General features: G+C 41.3%; 1 protein-coding gene across 2 annotated transcripts in view; it reads right to left on the reverse strand.

Moving 5' to 3' along the window:
• SLC13A3 (solute carrier family 13 member 3) overlaps positions 1 to 24,429 on the reverse strand; it is a 76,728-nt gene that overhangs the window by 13,141 nt on the left and 39,158 nt on the right. For both annotated transcript variants that reach the window (XM_031951571.1, XM_031951570.1), the window contains exons 4-10: positions 17,711 to 17,777; positions 15,682 to 15,867; positions 13,630 to 13,755; positions 11,337 to 11,432; positions 10,076 to 10,180; positions 6,299 to 6,396; positions 3,563 to 3,675 (exon numbers count right to left, since the gene is read on the reverse strand). In XM_031951571.1, coding sequence (XP_031807431.1) covers positions 3,563 to 3,675; positions 6,299 to 6,396; positions 10,076 to 10,180; positions 11,337 to 11,432; positions 13,630 to 13,755; positions 15,682 to 15,867; positions 17,711 to 17,777 — 791 coding nt within the window. The remainder of the gene's footprint in view (positions 1 to 3,562; positions 3,676 to 6,298; positions 6,397 to 10,075; positions 10,181 to 11,336; positions 11,433 to 13,629; positions 13,756 to 15,681; positions 15,868 to 17,710; positions 17,778 to 24,429) is intronic.

Below are 24,429 nucleotides of genomic sequence, written 5' to 3' on the forward strand. Positions count from 1 at the left end.
GTGTGACTTTTCACAAACCACTTGATTTCTCCAGGCCTCAATTTTCCTATTTGTAAAATGCCAAGTTTTGCCCTTCCTCTGAGGGCCCTTCTAGCACTATCATCCAGTGCTTCTGTGATTCTGGACACCCTTTTGGATTTCTCTAAAATCCTATGAATGGATCATCTCCTGTGGCTCAGTGCTCAGTGCTCCTCCCATGACTCACTCACTGCATGACTAGGGAGTTAGTGAAGAAATCGTCAGTGAATGGACAGAGAACAAGCCTTCTCTCCACTACTCCACCCCACCCCCTCCAGATCCCAGGGAGAGGTGGATGAGGAATGTGGCCTCTGCTCCCCCTCTGTCAGCCACTGGCTCTGGCCCAGAAAGGCCCAATGTGGTATCCAATTAGCCAAAGAGTAGAAGTTCCAAAGTAGAATGTTAATGACCAAGGCTTTTGAAGTCTTGTGGGATGACAGGGGGAGGAGGGGAGAGAAATCAGTCCTCAGATCTTCCCTGGAGTTGGACCCTATGACAGTGCACTCATGCTGAATGCCCTGAGGATGGGCCACTACCAATTCTCATTAGGCCTCAATTTCCAGAGAGAAAATAGACTGGATTATAGCTGGAAATCTTATGTGGTATCCCTGAGAGGAAAGGCTTTGCAGCTCTGAAGCTCTGATGATAGTTATATTTTTTAATAATAGTTTTTTTTTAATTTTTCAAAAGACATGCAAAGACAGTTTTTACCATTCACCCTTGCAAAACCTCGTGTTGCATATTTTTCTCCCTCTCTCCCCATCTCTCCCCTCCCTTAGATAGCAAATCATCCAATATAGGTTAAACGTGCAATTCTAAATACTGAATGAGAGTTTTGCTGGGCCTTTAGGTGATGGAGAGGATGGGATTCCTCTTAACAGTGATAATCATACCCAGACCTCTCTTCTTTTGTTTTCCATGTCTCTAAGGCTCAGTGATTCTGTAACTAAATGTGGAGGTCACAAAATTATGATTTATTATCTTTAAATGTTTGATTTGTATCCACATTTTATATATTTATATACCTGGGATCATGAAAAAATTTCTTGGGTAAAAAGGAGTCATGAGTGGAAAGAATTCAAAAAGCCCAACTCTAACATGCTTATGTAACTCTTCTGCTTTATTCCTCCACTAGCCTGGGAGATCCGTGAAGGCAGAGCCCAGGTTTGGTCTAACCTTAGCACTTCCTTTGTCTGGCACAGGGCTTTACATACAGTAGCTTGTTAGCTTGATTTGAATGATAGTTTCTATTTCTGTAGCAGTTTGAAGTGCTTCAAGAATTTTCCTCACTACAATCTTGCTGGCAACGTGTCAATGCAAATATTGCTATCCAAATTTGACACATAGGAAAACTGAGGCTCAGAAAGTTTGAATCTCTGGCTCAGTAGCATAAAGAAATTAAGAACAGAGCTGCCGTGTGAATTTGGATCTTCCATTGTCAAGTTCAGGCCTCTCATCTTAGATGAAGAAACTGTCCAGAGGTTTGCCTGGGGTCCTATGACCAGCCCTTGAACTCGGTCCTTCTGAGTCTTTCCTTTTAGCACACACCATTTCTCTAGGGGAGACCAAAGGAACTGCTTTCCAACCTTTCTCACAAGCGGAGGGCCAGCTTTTCAAAAGAATAGAAGTAGAGAGAGACGGTGGATGACCCTAGATCTGGGATTCAGAATGGCAAGGCCTGTGGAAATCACCTCCTCCACCTCTCTCCATCTCTCATTTTATAGACTTGGAAGTGAATGGACTGTCTGAGATCACACAGCCCATGAGTGACAGGGCCAGGTCCCTTTGCTCGCTCTTCACTGGCTCTCAGTAGTGCTCCCCCAGGGCGGGGACAAGCCCTCAGGGATGCACCTGGAGGGGAGCAGGTCTGACTCCTGGCTCCTTGGCTAGGAGAGGAGGAATAGGAAGACACATGCAGGTCCTTCTCCTAGGGAAGCTGTACCTCCTTGTCCCCTGGACTCTCACCAAATACAATCACAAATACGCTGCTGAAATTGGACTTTCTGTGACTTGTTTGCCTCCTAGGTCGGATGGCAAGTCATCCACTAACCAGGCAGGGCCACCATGGCTGGTCTGGGCAGCCACATCTCTCCCCAACTTAGAGCATGGATGGGCTCCCTTGAGCTGTATTCCCTTCAGCCCCGAGGTTGCCATGTTCTGATTGGTGAGAGTTCACTGTATTTAGCCAGTCCTAGGCAGCCAACCATGATTCACTCTGGTCTTTCTTCCCTTATCTCTGCTACTGCTGCACCCACAAAACTGGATCTCCAGAGACCATGGCCTGGAGGAGTAAATCCCTCAACTTTGGGACTCGTCCTGGGGACTATGACGTCCTGACGGAAGAAAGCTCACCCTCTCTAGCCAATCCCAACATAGACATTCATCCCAATTGTCTTTCCACTTCTTGTTCTGTAAACAATAATCAAAACCATACTCTCAACCACCATTTCTGTGACTCCCCCAGTCAAAACTGCCTTTTCTGACCCCCATCCCCTTCTGTGTATGTTGTTAAAATGTAAGCTCCCTGAGGATAGGAAATGCCTCACTTTTGAGTTTATATACCCAGAATTAGCACTTTTCATGGCCACCTAAAAATGCTGATTCATTCCTTAGTGATTATGAGGAGGCCATTTCTTCCCTCTGGATTTCAGTTTCTTTTATCCACAAAATGGAGACTATTTGTAAAAGAAATGCTTTATAAGTTGCAAAGTATCAAAGAAAATGATCTGTAACCATACACAGGGGCTTTACCGTTTACAAAAGCCTTTCACATCCATTATGTCATTTGATCCTAATAGCAACTCAAGGACAGAGGCCGGGCAGGTGTTAACTCTGTCTTCCAGGAGGAGAAACTATACCCTAGAGAGGTTAAATGCTTTCCACAGAACTATCAAGCTAATAAATGAATTGAAACCAGGGCTCCTGACCTCGATTTCTTTCCCTTTTCTACCCTTTCTCATCATGATTTCTAATCATAGAATGTCAGAACTAAAAAGGATCTTGGGACATAGAACAAAGAATGTTAGTTCTAGAAGAAATCTAAGGTTGTAAAATGCAGAATTTCTTGCAGGAAGAGACTTTGGAGGTGATGGACTCCAAACCCCTCTCCCACTTTCCAATGAGAAAACATTACAAAAGAGGAAATCACTAGGTTGAGGTGATACAATTTTAAGTGGCAACACCAAGTCCCAACTCGAGTATTCCTAAAGTCCAAGTCCCGAGTTTTGTTTTGTTTTGTTTTTAAGAAAAATCACCCCTTCCCTTCTTTGAACAGAACTCCACCCCTCGCCTCCCCCACCAATTCTGAGGCTTCAGCAGAGAAACTACTGAAAATTAGGAGAGGATTCTGGCTTGACAATGCACCTTCGGGAAGTGGTGGGGAATCCATTGCCAATATGGAAGATTTCCCCTTTTCCTGTGACTAGAACTTCCTGCAGCCAGTACCAAACTAAAGAAAATTACCCTTCCTCAGAAAGTCCTGAGGTCGGGTCCCAGCTTGAGGGGACACTCAGGGGTCTCTCCAACATCAGGAGGAGGACATTACCTCACATCCTTTGGCCATTGCAAAGCCCCCGCCCAGCAGGAGGATGATGTTCCAAGGCACTGTCTCTTGGGCCTTCTTCCAGGACAGCAGGGGCTCCATCTCTGTGTTGGGAGCTGGGCAGAGAAACACCCCCCAAAATCATAATATGAGGATGCAGCTGATGGTTTGGCAGAACCAAAGCATCGCTAGGGCCAAGGATCAAGCAAATGAATATGTCAGGATGTTAGGTTAAGCTATATGCTCTTTTCCAAAACGATGCAAGCTTAAATTACCTTTAGCTAACAAACAATATTTAAAGGTCTGTAATGAGGGAACGTTTGATTTATTCTGTTTGACTCCAGAGACAAAAGGAGCAAGGGATGGATGTGGGAGGGAGGAAGATTTTGCATCCACCTATGGGAGCTTCCAGTGATGACAGTTGTCCCCCTCTACTGCCCTCTGCTGCCATCCCTTGTGTATGACTCTTCATGTTCCTGGTCATTCCTCACATCTGGCAAGCTCAAACACCCCCTCTCCCCTCCAGCTTGTCTCTTTGTTATTCCTGCTTCTCCCCTGCTCATGCATGCAGGAGGCTTTCCTGGAGGCTTTCGCTACTAGCACTTTCCCCCCTTCAAAATTATCTCTAATTTACTCTATAGACATTTTGCTGGGGCCTAAATATGCCCTTTCCTTCATTCAAATGGGAACCCCTACAGGGGTCCTCAAACTTTTTAAATAGGGGACCAGTTCACTGTCCCTCAGACTGTTGGAGGGCCGGACTATCGTAAAAACAAAAACGTTGTTTTGTGGGCCTTTAAATAAAGAAACTTCACAGCCCTGGGTGGGGGAAATTGTCCTTAGCTGCTTATCTGGCCCATCGGCTGTAGTTTGAGGACCCCTGACTTAAAAGGTCAGGGGAAGTGTTTTTCGCCTTTCTTTGTATCCTGGTGCTCAGCAACGTTCTTGGCGCATAATCGGAGCTTGCTGCATGATTGGCCGGCTGTCCTAACGTGGAACGAGGGCTGTCTTGGGAGGTGGTGGGATCCCTATCACAAGGGAGGGACCTTAGACAGGTGGCCACTGGGATATTGCAGAGGGGACTCTTGACAGGTATTGCTTGGGTAGGAGACCTTCGGAATCATTCTCAAGTTGGAGTGTTTATGATAATAATACAATGCTCACTTTCCTACAGTCCCTTCCTTACAACTACATGAGATAAATAATCCGTGGATTTTTAACTCCATTTCACAGAAGAGGTCAGACAGGGAGGTGACTTGCCATCCCAACTCAAACCCAAGTCTCCTGGATGCAAGTTCTTTCTACTTGTGAACTTTAAAATACCCAGAGGGAGGAGACACGGTCCTGAGACATCACCAAGTTGTACATTTGAATGGTGTAGTCAACTGTTTATGTGACCCCAAGCAGATGTCAGACCTTAGAAGTAGGGAAGGGACAGGAGGGTTCCTAGGCTGCATGTAGGAGGAATGTAAGTCTTGCAGGCTTTGCCTGGCTCCCCTATTTCTGAGCAGCGGCCTGTTTGGGCCCTGAATCTGTTAACTTCTTCTGGCTTTCTCCTAAGCCTTTTCTGCCTTCTAGCATACAGGACAGCAATGTGTCCTGTACCACTTCATAGCTCCTTTGATCTTGACATCTGACTGTCAATACCAGCCCAGTCACTCTCTCTGGTCTTGCTGTGACAGAGAGGGATGAACATTGTTATGCTGCAGCCTGAATAACCCAACCGGAAGGTCTCTGACAGCTGTGACACTCTAAGTTAGGGGTCCTCAAACTTTTAAAATAGGGGGCCAGTTCACTGTTCCTCAGACTGTTGGAGGGCCGGACTATAGTAAAAACAAAAACTTTGTTTTGTGGGCCTTTAAATAAACTTCATAGCCCTGGGTGAGGGGGATAAACGTCCTCAGCTGCTGCATCTGGTCCATGGGCCATAGTTTGAGGACCCCTGCTAAGCCCTGAGGTTCCACTCAGCCCTCGCTCTGTTCTAAGTAAACTCCCTTTGGATTGTACTTGTCTCTCTTGCTACATCCCCGCTAGGACAGCAGGAGAGGTACGATTAGTTTGGATGTTTATTTCTTGAGGCAATCTGAGCTCCTAGAAAGACCATCACACGATGGTGGGTAGAAAGAGTCTTAAGGATTTAAATCCCCCCTCTGCTATTTACTTCCTGTGTGACACTTGGCAGGTTTCTTCCCCTACTGTGGGTTTCAGTTTCCTCATCTGTAGAATGAAGTAGTCCCTCTAAAATTCCCCCGCCTTCCAGATCTGTGACCGAACAGGGGGGAAAGCCCTGGACCTTTAAAGCCCAACTTCTTAAACTGTGGGTTGCAACCTCAGATGAGACCTCGTAACTGAAGGTGGGGGTCGTGAAATTGGGATTTATTATCAAATGTTTGATTTCTATACCTATATATCCAGGGTCATGTAAAAATTTGTCTGGCGAAAACTGGTCACAAGTGGGAAAAGTTAAAAAACCCTACTCTAAAGAACCTAAAAGTTCTGGATTTAAGCACTGACTTGGACACTGCCAATCTACTGGCCAATCAAGTTAATTACTTTGAGTCTTAGTTTCTTCATCTTTAAAATGGGTATAATAATGCTTGGACTGCAACCTCAGAACTGCTGTGAAGAAAGCACTTCCCATAAGTTTTAAAAGGGGGAGGAGAAGGCCACATATGAATGAAAGTTGTCAGTATAACTGCCAGTCAGTCCCCATTGAGGCCCGAGTTTTGAATGGCTTACCTTTCAAATCAAACCACCATTTGAGAGCTGGCTTCTGGGACGGGAAGAAGAACAGCACCGTGACAATGGAGATGCCTGTGACAGCATCAGAAAGAAATCTACCAAAACAAGAAAAAAAGAAGGCTTGGGGACCATGGGGAAGCCTGGGTACGGAGGGATTCTGCAAAGATTTATGCAAATGAGGGTTTCTGAAAGGAGAGCTGGCATTCCTGACCATTCACATGACGCAGGGGCCATTGTCAGAAACTGGTTCTCGCTTCGCTCTGGGTTACCCGCCTCCTGCTGCTGCAGCCCACAGGCAGCTGGCCTCAGAAAGCCCCCAGAAAGGCTGGGAACCCACCACCCGCCCCCTCTCAGGCAGCCCCTGGGCCTGGGATCTCACTATAAGGGCCCTCTCCCCTCCTCTTCCCACCCCAGCCTCCCATCCTAGGAGAAGAAATCATGTCTGCCCCATGTAAGGCGGCAAAGGGCTGGCCACCAGCTTGTGGGGGCCAGAAAGGGACAGCAGGGGCTGGAGAGGGAGTGAGGGTGGGGCATGGAGGATGCTCTGGAGGGGTCCCCGTCCTGTGACATCTAGGGAGTCACCGTATGACTTGGAAAGCTCCGGGTTTGGAATCTGGGACTAGAGTTTAAATCCCAGCTGCATGAGGAGCTGCGTGGCCTGATTAAATCAAGCAGCGGGACCTCAGTTTCTTCATCTGTCAATGAGTTAGAGTGGATAATCTCTAAAGGCTTTCAAGCACTAATCTTGTCTCTTATGCCTCTGAGGAGTGAACAGCAAGAGAGTGGGGACATTCAGAGAGTAGTCTGAATGAGAAACGTAGAGAGGGGGGAGGAGTAAGGGGGAGAAGGGGGTTGAGAGAGAGAAAGGGGAGGAGAGGAAGGGAGAGGAAGGGAGAAGGCATGAGGGGGAAACAGAGAGGAGACAGATAGACAGACAGAGAGAAACAAGAGAGGGAGAAGGAGAAGGCTGAGAGGGAGACAGAGAGGAGAGACAGACAGACAGACACAGAGAAAGACAGGGAGAGAAGGAAGGGGGAGGGAGAAGGGATGAGGGGGAGACACAGGAGACAGACACAGAAACTAAGAGAAACAAGAGAGGGAGAAGGAGAAGGCATGAGGGGAAAACAGAGAGAGGGGAGATAGACATACACAGAGACAAAGAGAGACAGGGAGAGAGAGAAGAGAGGAGGAGAGAGGAGGAAGGGAAAGAAGGAATGGGGAGAAAGGGAAAGGCAATGAATGAATGAAAAAGCATTTAAGTTATTGCCATATGAAAAGTGCTGAGCTAAGGTGCTGGAGAGAAGAGGAAGGGAAGGGAGGAAGAGAGTGCACTTTTCCCCTCTCCCAAACATTGTGTATTTCCCAGAAGGCTCCTTCTTTTTAGAATTGTAATCGATTCTGGGATTCTTTAGGGTTAATGATTGCTCCTTCAAGGATTTCTTGATTTTCCTCCTCATTTTAATGCAGTTTTATCCTGTGGTCTTTCAAATGGCAATGAAGACTTAGGATAGGTCTTAGTCTACTTTGGGATGTTATGTAAATATTTTTGTAAGTCTCTTGCATGGGGAATAGAAGGTAAGAGAAAACCAATCTCTAGAAGGTGAACTTTGATCCTTTGCTTGAGAGGTATCACAGCCTAGGGGAAAGAGCACTGAATTTGGAGTTGTAGGGCCTGGGTTCAAATCCCAGCTCTGCTACTTCTTAGCTGTATCACTTTAGATGAGTCAGATGACCTCTCTGAGCCTCAGCTTGCTCATCTTTAAAATGAGGGAACTGAACTAGATGAAATTTAGCATCCTATTTCATGAAATATGTTAACAAAGAATTATAATAATCTGAGCCAAATCCACCTCCTCTAGCTCACCCCAAAACAGTGACATACAAGATCAGGCTTTGGCAAAGAAGCCTGAAAAAGATCAGAGATTCTTCTATGTCCTTCCTCTCTGCTAGGGAACAGAGGGATAAAACCTTTGCTGATTTGAAAATTAATACTCATAGGAATATAAAGTTCAATACTTTCTAGGTAACATCTTGGTGATATAATTACAATACAGTTTAATTATAATAAAAATAACAATTATACCTCACATTTCTAGTGTTTTTAATTTTTCAGGTAGGTAGTGTGAAAATATCATCCTCATTTTGCAGATGAGGAAACTGAGACTCAGAGAGAGGATTTATCAGTATCAGACCCCAGCATTCAAATGCAGGTCCTCTTCACTTACCCACCACACTATAACATCCCTCCCACAATGGGACCAACATTTGGAAATTTCAGGTCCCAAGGTAATCTAGAAATGGCAAGAGACATTTTGTCCAGAGATGTCTTTCTAGGTCTCTTGAAAATGTCCCTACAATGGCAGTTGTGGGCTTTTTGATTCTGATCAAGGTCCACCCTGGTATAAAGATTCCTGATAAAGAACAATAGGCTAAGAAAGGCAATAATTATCAGGTTTATTCCCCAATACCTGAGGCCTCTAATAAACATGGGGGAATTGAGGGATAACCTTTACCCCAACTTTTATTTTCTACTTCTGAGGTAGAAAACTAAAGATGGTTGACAAGGTTGAGCCTTCCTTGGTCCTGGTTTATAGATCTGCCTGCCATATTGCAGTCAGAATCAGAGGGTTAAATATTCAAGAACCCAGTACAAAGAAGCTTTTAGATTGAACATATCTGAATTGCCCAGAACAGAAGACATTCTAAGCTTTCAGGTGTACTGCAGGACACCAATTTCTTCCACTTGGGAATGAAAATATTCTTATTTACATGTAAATAAGTGTTGTCAGCCTTCTTCTTAGTTCCTAATTTAGAATTCTTTTAGTCTTTTTAGAATTTAGCCTTCTTAGAATTAGGTTCTTTTTTTTTTTTTTTAGTTTCTAAGAATTCTATAGCAACTACTACAGAATCAGTGTTTCAGGTGGGCTTTAGCATATAAGAGTTGGAAGGGCTGTTAGAACACAGAGCACAGAAGATTAGAGCTAGAAAAAGTCTTAGGATATACAGCATACATTCTAAGTAGGAAAATGATAATAAAGATGATGCTGTTAAATAGTTTTGAGTCATTTCTGACTGTAACACCATTTGTTGTTTTCTTGGCAAAGATATTAGAGTGGTTTGACTTTCCTTCTCCAGTTCATTTTACAGATGAAGAAATTGAGGTAAACAGGGTTAACTAATTTGCCCAAGGTCACATAGCTAATAAGTGTCTGAGGCTGGATTTGAATTTAGGATGAGTTTTCCTGACTCTTTGCCCTGCACTCTATTCACTGCACTGCCTAGTCGGTTGAATAATGACAACTAATGTTTATATGGTGCTTTAAGGTTTGTAATGCACTTAGTAAATATTATCTCATCTGGCCCTGAGAGATAATATTATCTCTATTTTTGCAATTGAGAAAACTGAGGCAGAAATTAAGTGATTTGCCCAGTGATACCCAACTAGTGAGTGTTTAAGGTGAGGTTTGAATTCCAGATCCAGGGAAGGGAATTTCAACATCATTTAGTATACCTGAAACCACTGAGACAACACAGAAGTATTATGCCCCAGCCAACAAGTAAGTTAATGACTAGAATCTTCACATTCTGACTCCTGATCTGGGTCTCTTTTCATGATGCTGGGATTTCCTCACAGTGAAAACGGCCTTTTGAACAGCCACACCCTGAACAGACTAACTCTTTCATAGCCAAGAAGCTCCAAATTCAAGGTCCCCCTGTCCCCTCATAGCCTCAGCCCAGGCCCCCTCCCAAGAAGCACACTGCATGTCATCTCACCCAGGGGAAAACAGGCTCGCCCAGCCGGGGATGAATTTTGGGTCCCTGGAGAAGAGCAGAATGGCAAACAAACAGAAGAGGAAGAAGACGGCCTGTTCTGCAAACCTGTGGATTACACAAAATAATATAGCAATGAAAAGTATCCCCACCCTGAAAGACTTCAGCTAGGTCAGGTTCAGTCCAGGCCCAAGCTTCCTTTTCCTACGACCTATGGAGCATCTAATAGGAATAACTTGTGGATCACAGTACATCAAATCCCACCTGTTTCTTTTCTTATCATCCCAATATTTCTTAAAACACACTCACCAATTCTGCCCAAATCACATCATCCATCCACAGGAACTAACTATAATAGCAGCTTTTAGTTTCCAGGGTTCTCTATAGATTGACAAAGGTTTGTCACCTTTGCCTTACCATCCCAGTGAAGTAGTTAATGAAAGTATCATTATCCCTACTTTACAGATGGGAAAATTGAGCCGCAGAGAGTCTCCATCATCACGGAGCTATTTAGTGGAGAAGTCAGGACTAAGAACACTCTTCTGACCTTATTCTAGCATTCTTTCTTTACTAGTTTGCAGAGGGCTTCTGGAAGTGTGTGTGTCTATGTATTTGTGCACTCACGTGTGCACACATAGGGCAATGGGAATAGTTATAAGAAAAATGATAAGGGACCTGGCAGATATTTGCTGGTCTCCTGGAGGAAACCCCAGAGGATAATGGGACATTTTCTTGTTGGCTAGGGAAAACAGCTGAAGAGCAAATAACATAGAATATCTGAATTTAAAGGGATATGAGGTCTTAATGACATTATACAGGGCCCTTCCCAATCATTAGAATGTCCACCTTCTAGTCACCTGACCTGGCAAGCTGAGAGTCTCTCCCTATTTACTTAAGCTCAAGATGTAGAATCCTGCCCAGGCTAGCCCAATCTGGACACCATAAGATGAGTCCACAGAATGAGGAGGGGATATATCTTCAGATAGGAAACAAAGATAAGAGGAATATAAGGACGAGTGCAGTAATTTAATCTGCCCCAAGCTTCTGTGACATGTTCTAGTACAGGCAAAGCCCAGGCCTGAAATATATCCAAGGATCAATCAAGGCACTAATAAATCAATAAATATTTATCAAGAGCCTACATGTACCAGGCATTGTTCTAAGCCTACAGTAAACTAGAGTTCTCTTCCTAAGAATGTACCATCCCTTACTTCTTCTCTAGTCACTTCCCCCTTCCCCCATCACATCCCACCTCGCCCCTTACTTGATTGGACCCAGATTTTGGTAATCTTCCCTTATCACAGCTCGGGCTCTAGCTTCGGCATCTGCTCGTATTTCTGATTTTTTGGTCCTCCAGCCCCTATTGGAATAAAACAAGATAAATTTAAGAGCTTAGAAAAAACTGTCATATATGTAGGAAAAACAAGAAGCTACATGAACCATGCAAAAGCTAAGAGGTCATACAAAGTGCTCCCTCTCTCTACTCCCAAAATTTCTCTCTCATTGGCCTTCTACAAAGTCCCTGAATTTCCCCTTTTGTGTATTGGTTTGATTTAAGGCAATGATTCTGTTGAAGAAAAGTATATTGACACTTTTGGACCTTGGCATGGTGTATACCTTCCTGAATGGAGAAGGCATCTCATACTTTCTCATAAGCAAAGGTATCTCCTTGGCCTGAACATCTGGTATCTATGAAGCCCATGAAGTATTATAGAAAAGGAACCTTAGAACACAAAATGTTAAAACTAAGAAGTGAAGGCAATGTAAAACAAATTAATAGAACATTAGTAATTATTGTCAATCCACAAAACATCAGAGCTAGATGCAACTTCAGAACACAAACAGTTAGAGTTGGATGATGACTTTGTAATCATTAAATTCAACCACTTCATTTTACAGGTGAGGAAACAGTCATCAAGGGTAACGTAACTTGCCCAGGGACACACAGCAAATTAGGGGCAGAAATGGGGTGAGAACTCCGGTCTCCTGACTTCTGCTCCATGGCTCCTTCTATTATGCCATACTGTCATAACAGATCATTTTCTGTTTTTGTTTATTTACAAAATCCCTTTTATCTCATCAATCCAATGAAATGAGCAGGATATATTTAGCCTCATTTAATATATGAGGACCTGAGGAATAAAGAGAGAAGTGACCTGTCCAGGAATACACAGTTAGAAAATAGCAGAACCAGGACTTGAACTCATGCCTTATGATACTCAGGCTTATGTTCTTTCTACTATATACCCTCTTGCTTCTCAACCTATCATAGAGTGTGTTTGATGGTAGAATAATGGCATTCATATAGTACTTCAGGTTTTGAAAAGCGCTTTATATGTTACTTCATTTGGATCCTCAAAACAACACTAAGAGATCAGTGCTATTGTTATGTTCATTTTACAGATGAGGAAACTGAGGCTCACAGGGATCATGTGACTTGGCCATTTCTACATGAGTGTGTACTTTGTTGTTGTTGTTTGTCCTTTGTTCTCAAAGATCATAACATCAGGGAGGTGATACTGTGACATGCAAATGAATTGGATTTACATGAGGGAGGGCTGGGCAAAGTCACCTGCCTCACTTTCCCCTCCAGAGCCATCTGGGTCCAGTAGCCAGATATATCAGGACAATTAGAGATGACTCTGGATGCTAATGGGAGATTTTGGCCTTTTTAAACTAAGGTCTTTACTCCAGTCTCAGTTTGATTGAGGCAACTGCCATTCAGTGATTAATGGTAAGTAAGAAATAGACAGAGATTAGCCTCTTTTACCTAATCAAAAAAAGAAAAAAAGGAAAAAATATCAATCTGGGAAGGGAAGACTCAGGGTTTCTGACCCAAACAGAAATAATTGCTATTAGCACTCTGAATCAATCAGGGCCCAAACAATGACCAATCAACAAAAGCCAGAGGGACTTGGGTTTAGGGCATGGTCCTTAAGAAAGTGATGTAGCCCTTAAATTCCAAGATATCTTGGGAGGTTTCAGGGATCAAAATGAACATTCCATTGGGCAGAATACCTGTAGAAAAAGGTAGAACACTCTATAGATAGAGGAAAGCGAAGAGAAAAAGGAAAGAAAAGCAAAGAAAAGAGAATAAAAGAAAAGAAGAGGGAAAAAAAGAAAAGAAAAGAAAAAAAGCATGTACATAAATGTCTGAGGATTTGAACCCAGGATCAAAAGATCATGGCTTGGGAGCTAGAAAGGAGTTCAAAAATCATCTAGTACAACCCTCTTATTTATTTGTTTGTTTGTTTATTTGTTTGCCTTTTGCTGAGGTGATTGGGGTTAAGGGATTTGCCCAGGGTCACACAATTAGGAAGTATTGAGTATCTGAGGCCAGATTTCATCTCAGGTCCTCCTGACTCCAGGATTGGTGTTCCATCTACTGGGCCACCTAGCTGCCCCAACTCTCTTATTTTAAAGATTAAAAAAAGAAATTGCCTTTTTCACTCCAGCATCCCCATCCCCAGGTTAAGGGACTCACCCAAATTCATTCAGGAAAGGAGAAGCATAGGGGATTGGAGCCCAAGAAAAACCTCTTGGCCAGGAATAAATACCTTATGTTGATGCCGCCATACAAGAAGGAGATCCACAGCCAGCCAGTGAGCAGGAAAAGCAGCATGAGGGGGAAGGCAAATACAAACCAGGACCCAAAGTTTACCACATCACACTGTGGGAAAAAACTATAAGAGAGAGGGAGAGGGAAAAGTGAGAGAGGAGAGAGCTCAGTGAGATCAGGGCAGGCAACTCCAGGGTAAAAGTAAGGGAGGCAGAGCAGGGAAGTTGGAGGTTCCCCTGAGGCCATCTGGGAAGAAAGATGTCCTGCCCTACCCCACCATCCTGATCTCTTTATGGCAGAAATCTGAGGTTTCTGTTTTCTCCCAAGTTTATTCCACAAGACCCAGATTGCCCATTTTATGTGGTGAAGCCTTCATCTGTCTTTGGTGGTCAAGTGAACAAAACCTTGGGCCTGGAGTTAAGAAGACCTGAGTTCAAATATAGCCTCAGACACTTCTTAGCTGTGTAATCCTAGTAGATGCTATATAAATGCTAGCTATTATTATATATTATTAAAATTATCATTATATTCTAATATGATGTATCATTATATTTTGATTATTATATTATTCCCTATAGTGCTGTAAGGATTCCCCATTCTGTGTACATAGACTCCCATGGGGTATGAGAAGCTTGCCAAGGGGTAGAAGAGATCTATTTGATCAATAATTGTATTATCTGTAATTATAAATTAATCTCTAATTTTATGTTTTAGGTGTACATGCATGGCAAATGCTAGAATTGGTGTCCTTTTATATTTGATGGAGATTATGAGAAGATTTATTGAAAATCTAAGGAGTAGGGACCAAAAAAGGTTGGGAATCCCTGCATAACTGAAAGGGATCCCAAACTCTTGCCTATAAACAATGACAAAAATATATGTATTAGCTATCTTCTTCATTCTGGGCTTCATTTTCCTTATCTACAAAAGGAGAAGCTAGATGACCACTAAAATTTTTCCCAAACATGACATTCAAATGGTTCAAATCCCAATTCAAACAGTACTTATTTGACTTTGGGGAAGTCATTTTTCTTCTAGGGGTTTAAGTTTCACTATCTGTAGAATGGGAGTGGGGTTGAACTAGGTACGCTCTGACTTCTATTCCAGCTCTGCATCCCATTATTCTGTTAATGCTTACACCGCACTCTACAGTTTAAATGATTTATCCATATCTTTGACTCATTTCTCCACATTAGGAAAAAAATGTCTTAGCAACAAGAGCTTCCCTATGTAGAACTGGTTGCCCTGGGAGGCAACAAGTTCCTTTTGACCGGATGACCACTTGCTGGAGCATTGTACACATTATTCCTACTCAGGTGCAATTTGGACCAGAGTTCTTTGGGGTTCCTTTGAGTTTTGAAATTCTAGGAGCCTAAGATTTGGTCTTCACATGAGGCAGGAAGAACATGGATTATTAGCCCCATTTTAACAGATAAGGACACTGAGGCCCAGAGTGGGAAAGGACAATCAGTTAGTTTATTAAATATCTCATAAATCATAGGATCATAGAAACTCAAAGCTTAAAAGGACCTCAGAAGGCAGTTAATCCAGCCTGAATCTGAGTAGGAATCCTCTTTACAATATGGCCAGAAAATTATCACCAGCCTTTGCTTGAAAAACCCCATGGATGAGGAGATCACTACCCACCGAAGCAGCTCGTTCCACTTTGGGATACCTCTAATTATGAACTTCTCCTTCCTATTGATCCAAAATCGGTCTCTAGGTACCTTCTTCCTTCCCTCTCACCAGCCACCCCATCACATCCCCAGTTCAGCTCTCTGGGAGTGAGCAGGACAAATTTTAGAGACAGAATTCACTCACATCCTTCCATCCCCAGTCCCACAGTTCTCAGAGGAAAATAACAGGAAAAGGGTCAAGAATATTTCTAGACGAGTCTAATTGGTTGCTTGCATTGAGCTGTTTTTATTTGACCTTTGTTCTCAAAGAGGACTATCAGATCTTATTATAAAGGTTCCCCAAAGCTCACAGTGTGGCCTGAGAGGAGAGAAAGGAGAAATTGCAGAACTAGGCATATGTCCCTACCCTGTACCTCTTCAGCTGGCCCAGCAGGATGAGGTTGGGAGCAGTGCCAGTGAGGGTAGCGGTACCACCAATGCTGGCTGCGTACGGGATGGAGATGAGAAAGCCCTTCCAGATGTTTCTTCGGTACTCCACCTCTTCTTTTGTGGCAGTTGCCATCTCTGGTGGGGCCTCCACCTCTTCTGGTAGGCCTTTGCTTTAAACATTGTCAAAGGAGAAGCTGTTCAGAGCGCTGTTGGGATGCTTAGAACCCTGATCTCCTCTTTAGAAATCCACAAAGCTATATGAAATTTGTCTGCCCAATGAGAAAAGGCTTTTTGAGCCATGAGAAGGAAGAGAGGGAGGGAAGAAGGAAGGAAAGAAGAAAAGAAGGAAGGGAAGGAAGGAAGAAAGAAAGGAAGGAAGGAAGGAGGGAAGGAAGAAGGGAAGGAAGGAAGGAAGAAAGAATGGAAGGAAGGAAGGAGAAAGGGAAGAAGGGAAAGAAGGAAGGAAGGAAGGAAGAACGGAAGGAAGGAAGGAAGGAAGGAAGGAGGGAAGGAAGGAAGGAAAGAAGGAAGGAAGGAAGGAGAAAGGGAAGAAGAGAAAGAAGGAAGGAAGGAAGAGAGGAAGGGAGGGAGGGAGGGAGGGAAGACCTGGAGCTGCTTTGTATTATAGGGACACTTCCCTCAGGCTTCCCTGGAATCAGAACTTAGAGAGAATCTGTATCTTTTCCCACTTTTAGAGGAATAGAGAGACCTATAGTGTTTTTGAAACTGGATAAATCCTAGTGGCCTAATATCCATATTTCTGGTGCTTATTTCTTCCTTCACTCCTGATCATTCACTCCTCTGCTCAGAAACTTTCAGTGACTCCAAATTTCCTCTCAAGTCACTGTCCATAAATAATTATTAAGCATTTACTATGCCAGGCACTATAGGTGTTGAGGATAAAAATATAAAGAACAAAATTATCTTTGCTCTCAAAAAAATTTCATTCTAATGGATTAAACTTTCAATCCTATCTTTCAAGATCCTGTACAATCTAGACTTTTATAGCCTCATCTTTCACTGATTTTCTCTATACAACTTCATTCTACAGCTAATCAGTGCTCATAAAGTCATTATCCTTTCTATCATCCATGACCTGGAATGCCCATTGCTCCCTTCAATCCCTCTCTGCCCTACCCACCTGCCACTGGGCTAGACTGCCTATTGAAAACTCATACATCCTTGAAGGCCCAATTCAAATCCCCCCCCCCCCCCCCCGTCACCTACCTCAAGTTTTCTCTGATTCCTTCACCTTGGAAATGTTTCTTCTACTTTGGAATTCTCACAGTATCTTGGGGACACCTCTCTTAAGCACTTATACCATTTCATCTTGAATTATAGTTACTTACGTGTCCACTTTCCATACCATTTTGTCTTGAATTATAGTTACTTACGTGTCCACTTTCCTTCACTTGTGGACAACTTGAGGACTCACTTAGGATCTTATTGGATTTCCTAGCTCTGCAAATCTAGCATGGGACCTGGTGCAAGCAGAAGCTCTAGAAATATTTGCTAAATTGAACCCTCTCCTAGGAATTTATCCAGCCTGTGCTGGGAAGGTTGTACTAAGTTTAAGAGCTACTTGGCCATGAAATCATTGCGTATCTTGGACAAATCATTTCCCCTTTCTAGATCACATTTATCCACCTGTAAAGTGAAGGAGTTTGTCTAGATAATCTTTAAGGTCCCTTCCAACTCCGATTTTCAATGCTCTAAGATCCCATCCAGTTCTGACTTCAATGTTCTAAAGCCCCATCAAGTTCTAATGCTCTATGTTCTAAAGCTTTATCAGGGACTATTCTAACATCATGCTCTAAGGTTCTTTCCAGCTATGACATCCTGTCATTCTATGGTGGAATTTTAGATACCATGTCTGGCTGATGGAAGAGGGGAAAATTTTTTTGAGGGGAGCAAGAGTCTTCTTTTTACCTATCAAATCATATCCCAATAGAGAACTATTTCTTATGTAAAAGAGACACCCCAACCCTAATACAAGTTTAGTCAAGGACTCACTCCTCTGTGCTGGCCAGAAACTGCATCTCAGTGGGGACAGTGCACAGGCCATTTCTTTGGACAGCAGCTGGAAAATAAAAAGCAGGTCATCTTTCAATTATGGAAGGCAGTTTAATCAAGAGAGACTGAACTGTTCTATCAGAGTTGGGACAGCTTGCCCTCCCACCAAGGATTCAGGCTGGTCCAGTGCAAAATCAGCATTCACCCTTCTATCTTACCTGCCTACTTAGAGTTAGAACTGACCCTAGTCCAGTAGTTATCTGCAAACCTACTTAAAACTGTCCTACACATAAATAGGATAACAAAGCCATAGGCAATCTTCTCCTTTACAAGGTTTCCCGGAAAAAATCATAGACTGAGAGGAATAGGGGATTAACAAAGTAATTACCCAACCCCTTATTCTCTTAGAAACAATGAGACTCTAATACTGGTTCAAAGCCAGCCTCCCAGAATGCTATCCAGTTCCTGATGACCAAAACCCACTCTTAAAAGAGGATCTGGCATTAGTCATTCAAATTTTAGTCCAGAGGAATTTCCATCTCTACTTCCATCTTTCAGGAGGATTTTCAGTTTTAGTCTAATCTATGTCCCATAAAGGAATTTCTGGCATCAAGAATCATGAAGGGGACTCTTAGTGTGCCTGAGATAACATGACTGGCTGTCATCTATTCTATATGAAAATAGGAATATAGTCTGTCAAATACGATGAATTCTTGGAAAACATCCAATCATACCCTTCATTTCCGGCTCCATTCTTTCTAAAAAGCAACTAGAAGGTCATCTACCTACCTACAGGATTGTTGTGAGAAAACACCTTTGTAAAATTTAAACGTTGTTGTCGTTAGAACCACTGAGTATAATAGCCTGATGGGAAAAATATCTTTGACCTCATTCCCTAAGGTCTGAGGTGCTAAGTGGGTCAGTTAACTCTCAGGAGCAGGAAAAAAGGGAAAAGAAGGGAAGGAAAGAGGACACCATGAATTTAGTTAAATTCCAAAGAGATTTGTTTACGTGACAAGGAGAGAGAACAGTGCTGAGGTCACTGTTACATGAGGAAATGAGAGTTAATAACACATCTTGTGTGGCTAAAGTCACCTCCTCAGTTCTACCACAGGACAGAAGGAACTCTGCCCTGTCCTTCTCTGGGCTGGCAGGGCAGCCAAGCATCCCAAACTAGTAGCAGGTGGAGCAAGATCAGTTGAGGCTCCTATCCCCTCCATGTATCCATAACTCCACATTTCTACCTATACTCTTTGCCTCTGAGCTTGGGAACTACAGGATCTCAGAGCTCATGGGACATACAGTCCAATCTCTTACCCGGGATAGGAACTCCCATTATAGCAGCTCTTCTAGTTTCCACTAGAATTCTTCCATTGATGGGGAGATTATTACTTATCTAGTCAATCCATTCAATGGAATTCTTGGTATCACCTTAACTGGTTACAAAACTTCATTCTTACATTAATTCAAAATCTGTCTCACATTAGATTGCATACATTGTTGTTTGTGCTCTTCTGGGGCAGGTTTATTTCCTCTCTCACAAGATAATCCTCCAAATACCTAAAGCTGTATCCTATCTCCTAAATCTTCTTTAGGCTACAAATCCCCAGTTCTTCAAAGTTATCCTCATATAGCACATTCTCCTGATTGACTATATTTAAAATGGGGTGCCCAGAACTAAGCAGAGAATGACAGATATTGTTTGAGTACAGAGTACAGCAGGATGCTTAATACCCTTGTTTTGGATACTGGGTTTTTCCTAAACCTTAGGTTTTGATTGCCATATTACAGTATTGACTTATGTTAACGTGGCAATCCACTAAGTCAGAGAAGAAATTATTATTGTTTATGTGAGAAAGATCAGGATGCTTAGTTGACCACAAGTTTGGTAGAAGTTAGTAATGTGACAAGGCACTCAAAAAGTTAGCATTTTTTGTGAGGTCGGTTTTTAAGAATTCAAATTTATACCTTCTCTTTAACTGTTAATAATTTTATCTTATTTAATTCATCCCATCATTCTAGTCAATCAAGTTCTCTTTGGATCCTATGTCATCTAATGTGCTAATTATCTCTCTATTTCATTTACAGATTTGATAAACAAGTCATGAAAAATGTTGAACAGCCCAAGATCAAGGACAGATCCCTGGGACACTCCACTGGAGATTTTCATCAAATTTAAATTGGCCATGTTTTGAGATCAGTCATTTAACCCAGCTTCCAATTCACATAATTATTATATTAACATCAATCCCTATCTCTTTTTTATTAGTATGAAATTCTGTCTAGTGCATTGCTAAAATTTAAGAATTATATTTTCATCATTTTCTTGATCTACCAGTCTAATAACCCATCAAAAGAGGAAATGAAATTAATCTAATTTTTTTAAAATTTATTTTATTTTTTAATTTAATAGCCTTTTATTTACAGGTTATATGCATGGGTAACTTTACAGCATTAACAATTGCCAAACCTCTTGTTCCAATTTTTCACCTCTTACCCCCCTCCCCCTCCCCTAGATGGCAGGATGACCAGTAGATGTTAAATACATTAAAATATAAATTTAATCTAACATTTTTAAACAGTTTTTCTTATCTTTTTAAAATTTGATTTTTGTCAGACTTTATTTTTATATCTCATTAATTTCTAACCATATCTTGCCCCCTTTTTTATCCAGTAAATCATCCCTCAAGACAAAGATGAAAAAAGAAAGAAGAGAAAAGTAATTAAGCAAATTAAACAAAGCTAATTAATTGACCACAACTGACATCTGATGTAGCAAAAAATGTAGTGATCATTGCTCCTCTTTCTAAGTGCTCATAAACTATCCTTTTAATACTGTTTTCTAAAACATTTTCAGGACTAGACTAGATATCAAGTGTAGCTATTACATTAATTGATTGCAGACTTTATCTACCCTCTACTATATATCCCACCTCCCAAACTATAATGAAAGTTCCCTGAGAACAGTGATCAGTATCTTATTAATCTTTTTATCTCCATATTGTGGGAGGGTTGAGGGGGCTGGAATTTTATGGGGTAATGTAGAGAACAAAACAATAAGAATCTGGAGCTGTAGGCTCTAATCCCAGTATAATGCTTCTCATAACTAGTACCTATGTAGCATTTAAGTAAAGATGAAAAAACTTTGTCTAATTATTGTCTACTATTTGCTAAGTATTATGCTATGTGCTCTACAGATATTATCTAATTTGATTCCTACAACAACCCTGGAAATTAGATGCTGCTATTGTCTTCATTTTACAGTTGGGGAAAATGAGGCCTACAGAGAGTTTTAAAGTTAAGTGATTAAGTGACTTACCCAGGGTCACACAGCAAGTATCTGAAGTTGTATTTGAATTTAGGTTTTCCTGACTCCAGATTAGTGCTCTATTCACTATGCCACTTGAGTGTCTCATAATAAACACACAATGAATTGATTGAAATACTACTTACTAACCTGGGGAAAATAGCTTCTTTCCTATGAATATTGATTTTCTCTACTTCAAATTTAGGGAACTGGATTAGATGATGTGTAAGGCCTTTTCTAATTGTACTATTGCAATTTTCTAATAAGATACAAATGATTCTTTTGACTGAATGACAGCTAGCTAATCTGTAAAATACTCTATGGGACTGGGTATTATCCTATGCTCCTCTCCCCCAGGTAGTAAGCTTAGATTTCAACTTGTCACTTTTTTTACTTTTATGTTTTATTTTTTCCTGGTTATACATATACATTAATTTTTAATACACATTTTTTTATGAATCATGTTGGGAGAGAAAAATCAGAACAAAAGGGTGAAAACTACAAGAAAAAAATAACAGCAGAAAAAGAAAAAAAATGAATATAGAATATGTTGCTTTATATTCAGTCTCTATCAACTTGTCACTTTTAGAAAGAGCAATGCCATGACTCAGTGATTTTCAATCTTCCCAATGAGGAACAATAAAATATAGGTGTTACTTTTCACCCCCAACCAAATCTGTCCTTTCTCCAAACTTGACAGTGACCTATAATCAACACACATACACAGATATGTCATACCTTTTTTTCCCTCTGGTGTGTTATGTTTTTGTAGGTATAGGAGCTCTTAGTAAGGAAAATTCCCTTCATTGAGGCAGATTAGCAACTAGAATCTTAGAATATTACCTAGGCCACTCTGAGGTTAAATGAATGGTATAGGGCCACCTAGATAGTCATAGACAGGATTTGAATCCATGTCATTCCTACTCTGAGACTCATACTCTATCTATAACATCAGAATTTTCAAAAACATGGCCTCACAATGCTCCTGAGTACTATCCAGGTTAAAATGTAATTGGGGAATAATTAAGAAAAATAAACTAAAATCCAATAAAACACAGATAATACTTTTTCGAAATAAGTCAATAGGTTGTTGGTGTTCATGTGAGAAAAATCTGGGGTTTTAATAGACTACAAGTTCAATAAGAGTTAATCCTATGATAAGGCACTAAAAAATCCAGTTACCTCTCACCATATAGATATACACATACACACACAATGTGTGTATGTATATGTGTTTTTATTCTATAAATATATGTATATATTATATGTGTATATATGTAATAATAAAAAATAGCTTATATTTTTCTAGCCTCTTCAAGTTTACAAAGTATTTTCCACACAATAGCATTGTGAGGTAGAGTGCTAGTATAATTGTCCCCAATGTATACATGAGGAAATTGAGTTTCCAAGAAGTTTAGAAGTAACTATAATACCCTTAGTCATACAGCTAAGAAGTTTCAATGATAAGACTAGTACCCAGATCTTCTGACTTGAGCTCAGAGCTCTTCCCAAATGAACTGTCTCTCATTTTAGGAATGCAGCTTCTCTTTAATTCAATAATTTATTCTGCACCTTCCATGTCCAGCTTACATTTGGACCAAAAGAGAAATATTGGATTCCCTGAAGTCTTATGACCACTGATATGTACTGGAGAGGGAAATGGTGATCAGAGTAAAAATTTCTGATAGAGGAAAGGTGAGGATCAAGAAATTATTAGAGTATCTACCAATAGATACTCATAGAATATCTATGAGTCATGCTCCTTTTATGTGTAAGAATTCCATAAGCCTTAGAGAAAGAGTTAAACGATAACAATCAACTGAAGACAACTCTACTCACTAAGGATACCTCTTTTATTTGAAAAGAAACTTGATGTACTAGACTTGGAGTGAGGAGACTTGGTTTCAAGTCCTAATAAGACACTTCATAGTTTTATGACCTAGGATAAAGCATTTCATCTCTCTGATTTTTAGTTTCCCTCAATTTTCCATCTTTAAAATGGAGATAACATTTGTATTACCTTATTGTAAGAAGTTGTTATTTGGAAAGACTTTGTAAATTTTGTAAAGATATACAGATAGATGTGTGTGTGTGTGTGTGTGTGTGTGTATAATGTATACATACATGTGTATATATGTATGTATATATAATGGATATAGATATAGATTACTATAGAAATGTAAGCCGTTGTGATCCTACTCAGAGGACTGGCTTTCAATTCAATCTAACAAGCAATTAGCAGGGGCCAGCAATGTAAAAGGTATTATGGCAAAGTGCCAGTGGAAACCATGGACACTGGGGGAGGGGGGAGCAATGAGTCACTGGGAGTGGAAGTGGTGGTGATGGAGGTTCGCTGAATCTTTGTCACACTCTACTGAACAAAGGAGCACATGGGTTGCTTTGCTGACAGCCAAAAGCCCAAGTCTCCTGATCCTGCAAAAGAACCCTTCCCTGTTAACAAGTTGAGCTAGAGCAAAGGTGTTGCCCTCTCTTAACCATTTACTCAGCCTCACATCCCTGCTTCTCCCCTTTGCCCCCAGGCTTGGAAAGACCACGAGGAAAAGGCAAGGTGAACAAAGTCTCTCCTAACACTGTCTTCTCCCTGCATCCAAAGTGCGGTTTGTATGTGGCTGCTCATTTGGAGAAGAGTTGGGAGGGAGAGAGAGTTACCAGAAGACAGATTTCAGTCACAATCAAAGAAAGATCTCTTTAAAAAGATAGCAGTAGGTCCCTGAGCTTGGAGGAGGGGGAAATGATGTTTTTATTTCCACTATTCTTTATATACCTTATTCTGAAAAGGAGTCCATCCACACAGTCAAAGGGGTCCATGACACAAACAACCCTTGGATCATCTAATATCTAAGGTCCCTTCTAACTTTAAGTTCTGATTCCATAAAGACTGTGATAATGGCTTCCTTAAGGACTTCTTTTTCTAGGTTCAGTGACGGGGTAATATCCTCCACTGTTCCCCATGTAACATAGATGATTTCTTGATCCCTCATTCTGTGAGTTGCTCTCTCCTGTGGACATACTCATATTCATGGCTGAATGTGGCACTCAAGACTGGACATGATGCTACGTAGACATAGGAACATCTGTACAGAGCCCAATGAGGTGAATCTATTCCTTTATCTAAACACCAGATAGCTCATGTGGCCTATGGTACATTAACTTTTTCTGGAAGCATTGCCATGTTGTTGATTTAGTTGAGGTTTCTTGATCACTCACCACTATCATATCTTTTTTAAATGAAATGCAATTGAATCAGCTCTTAGATTGTTACTTTACTATAACTGACTTTTAAGAATAATAGTAATTAGAATTTACAAAACACTTTAAGATTCTCAAAGCATTTTACCTACGTTAATTTATTTGATCCCTTACAATAACCCTTTGAGGTAGATGTAATTAT

This window comes from Sarcophilus harrisii, chromosome 2, assembly GCF_902635505.1.
Source record: "Sarcophilus harrisii chromosome 2, mSarHar1.11, whole genome shotgun sequence".
Lineage (NCBI taxonomy): Eukaryota > Metazoa > Chordata > Mammalia > Dasyuromorphia > Dasyuridae > Sarcophilus > Sarcophilus harrisii.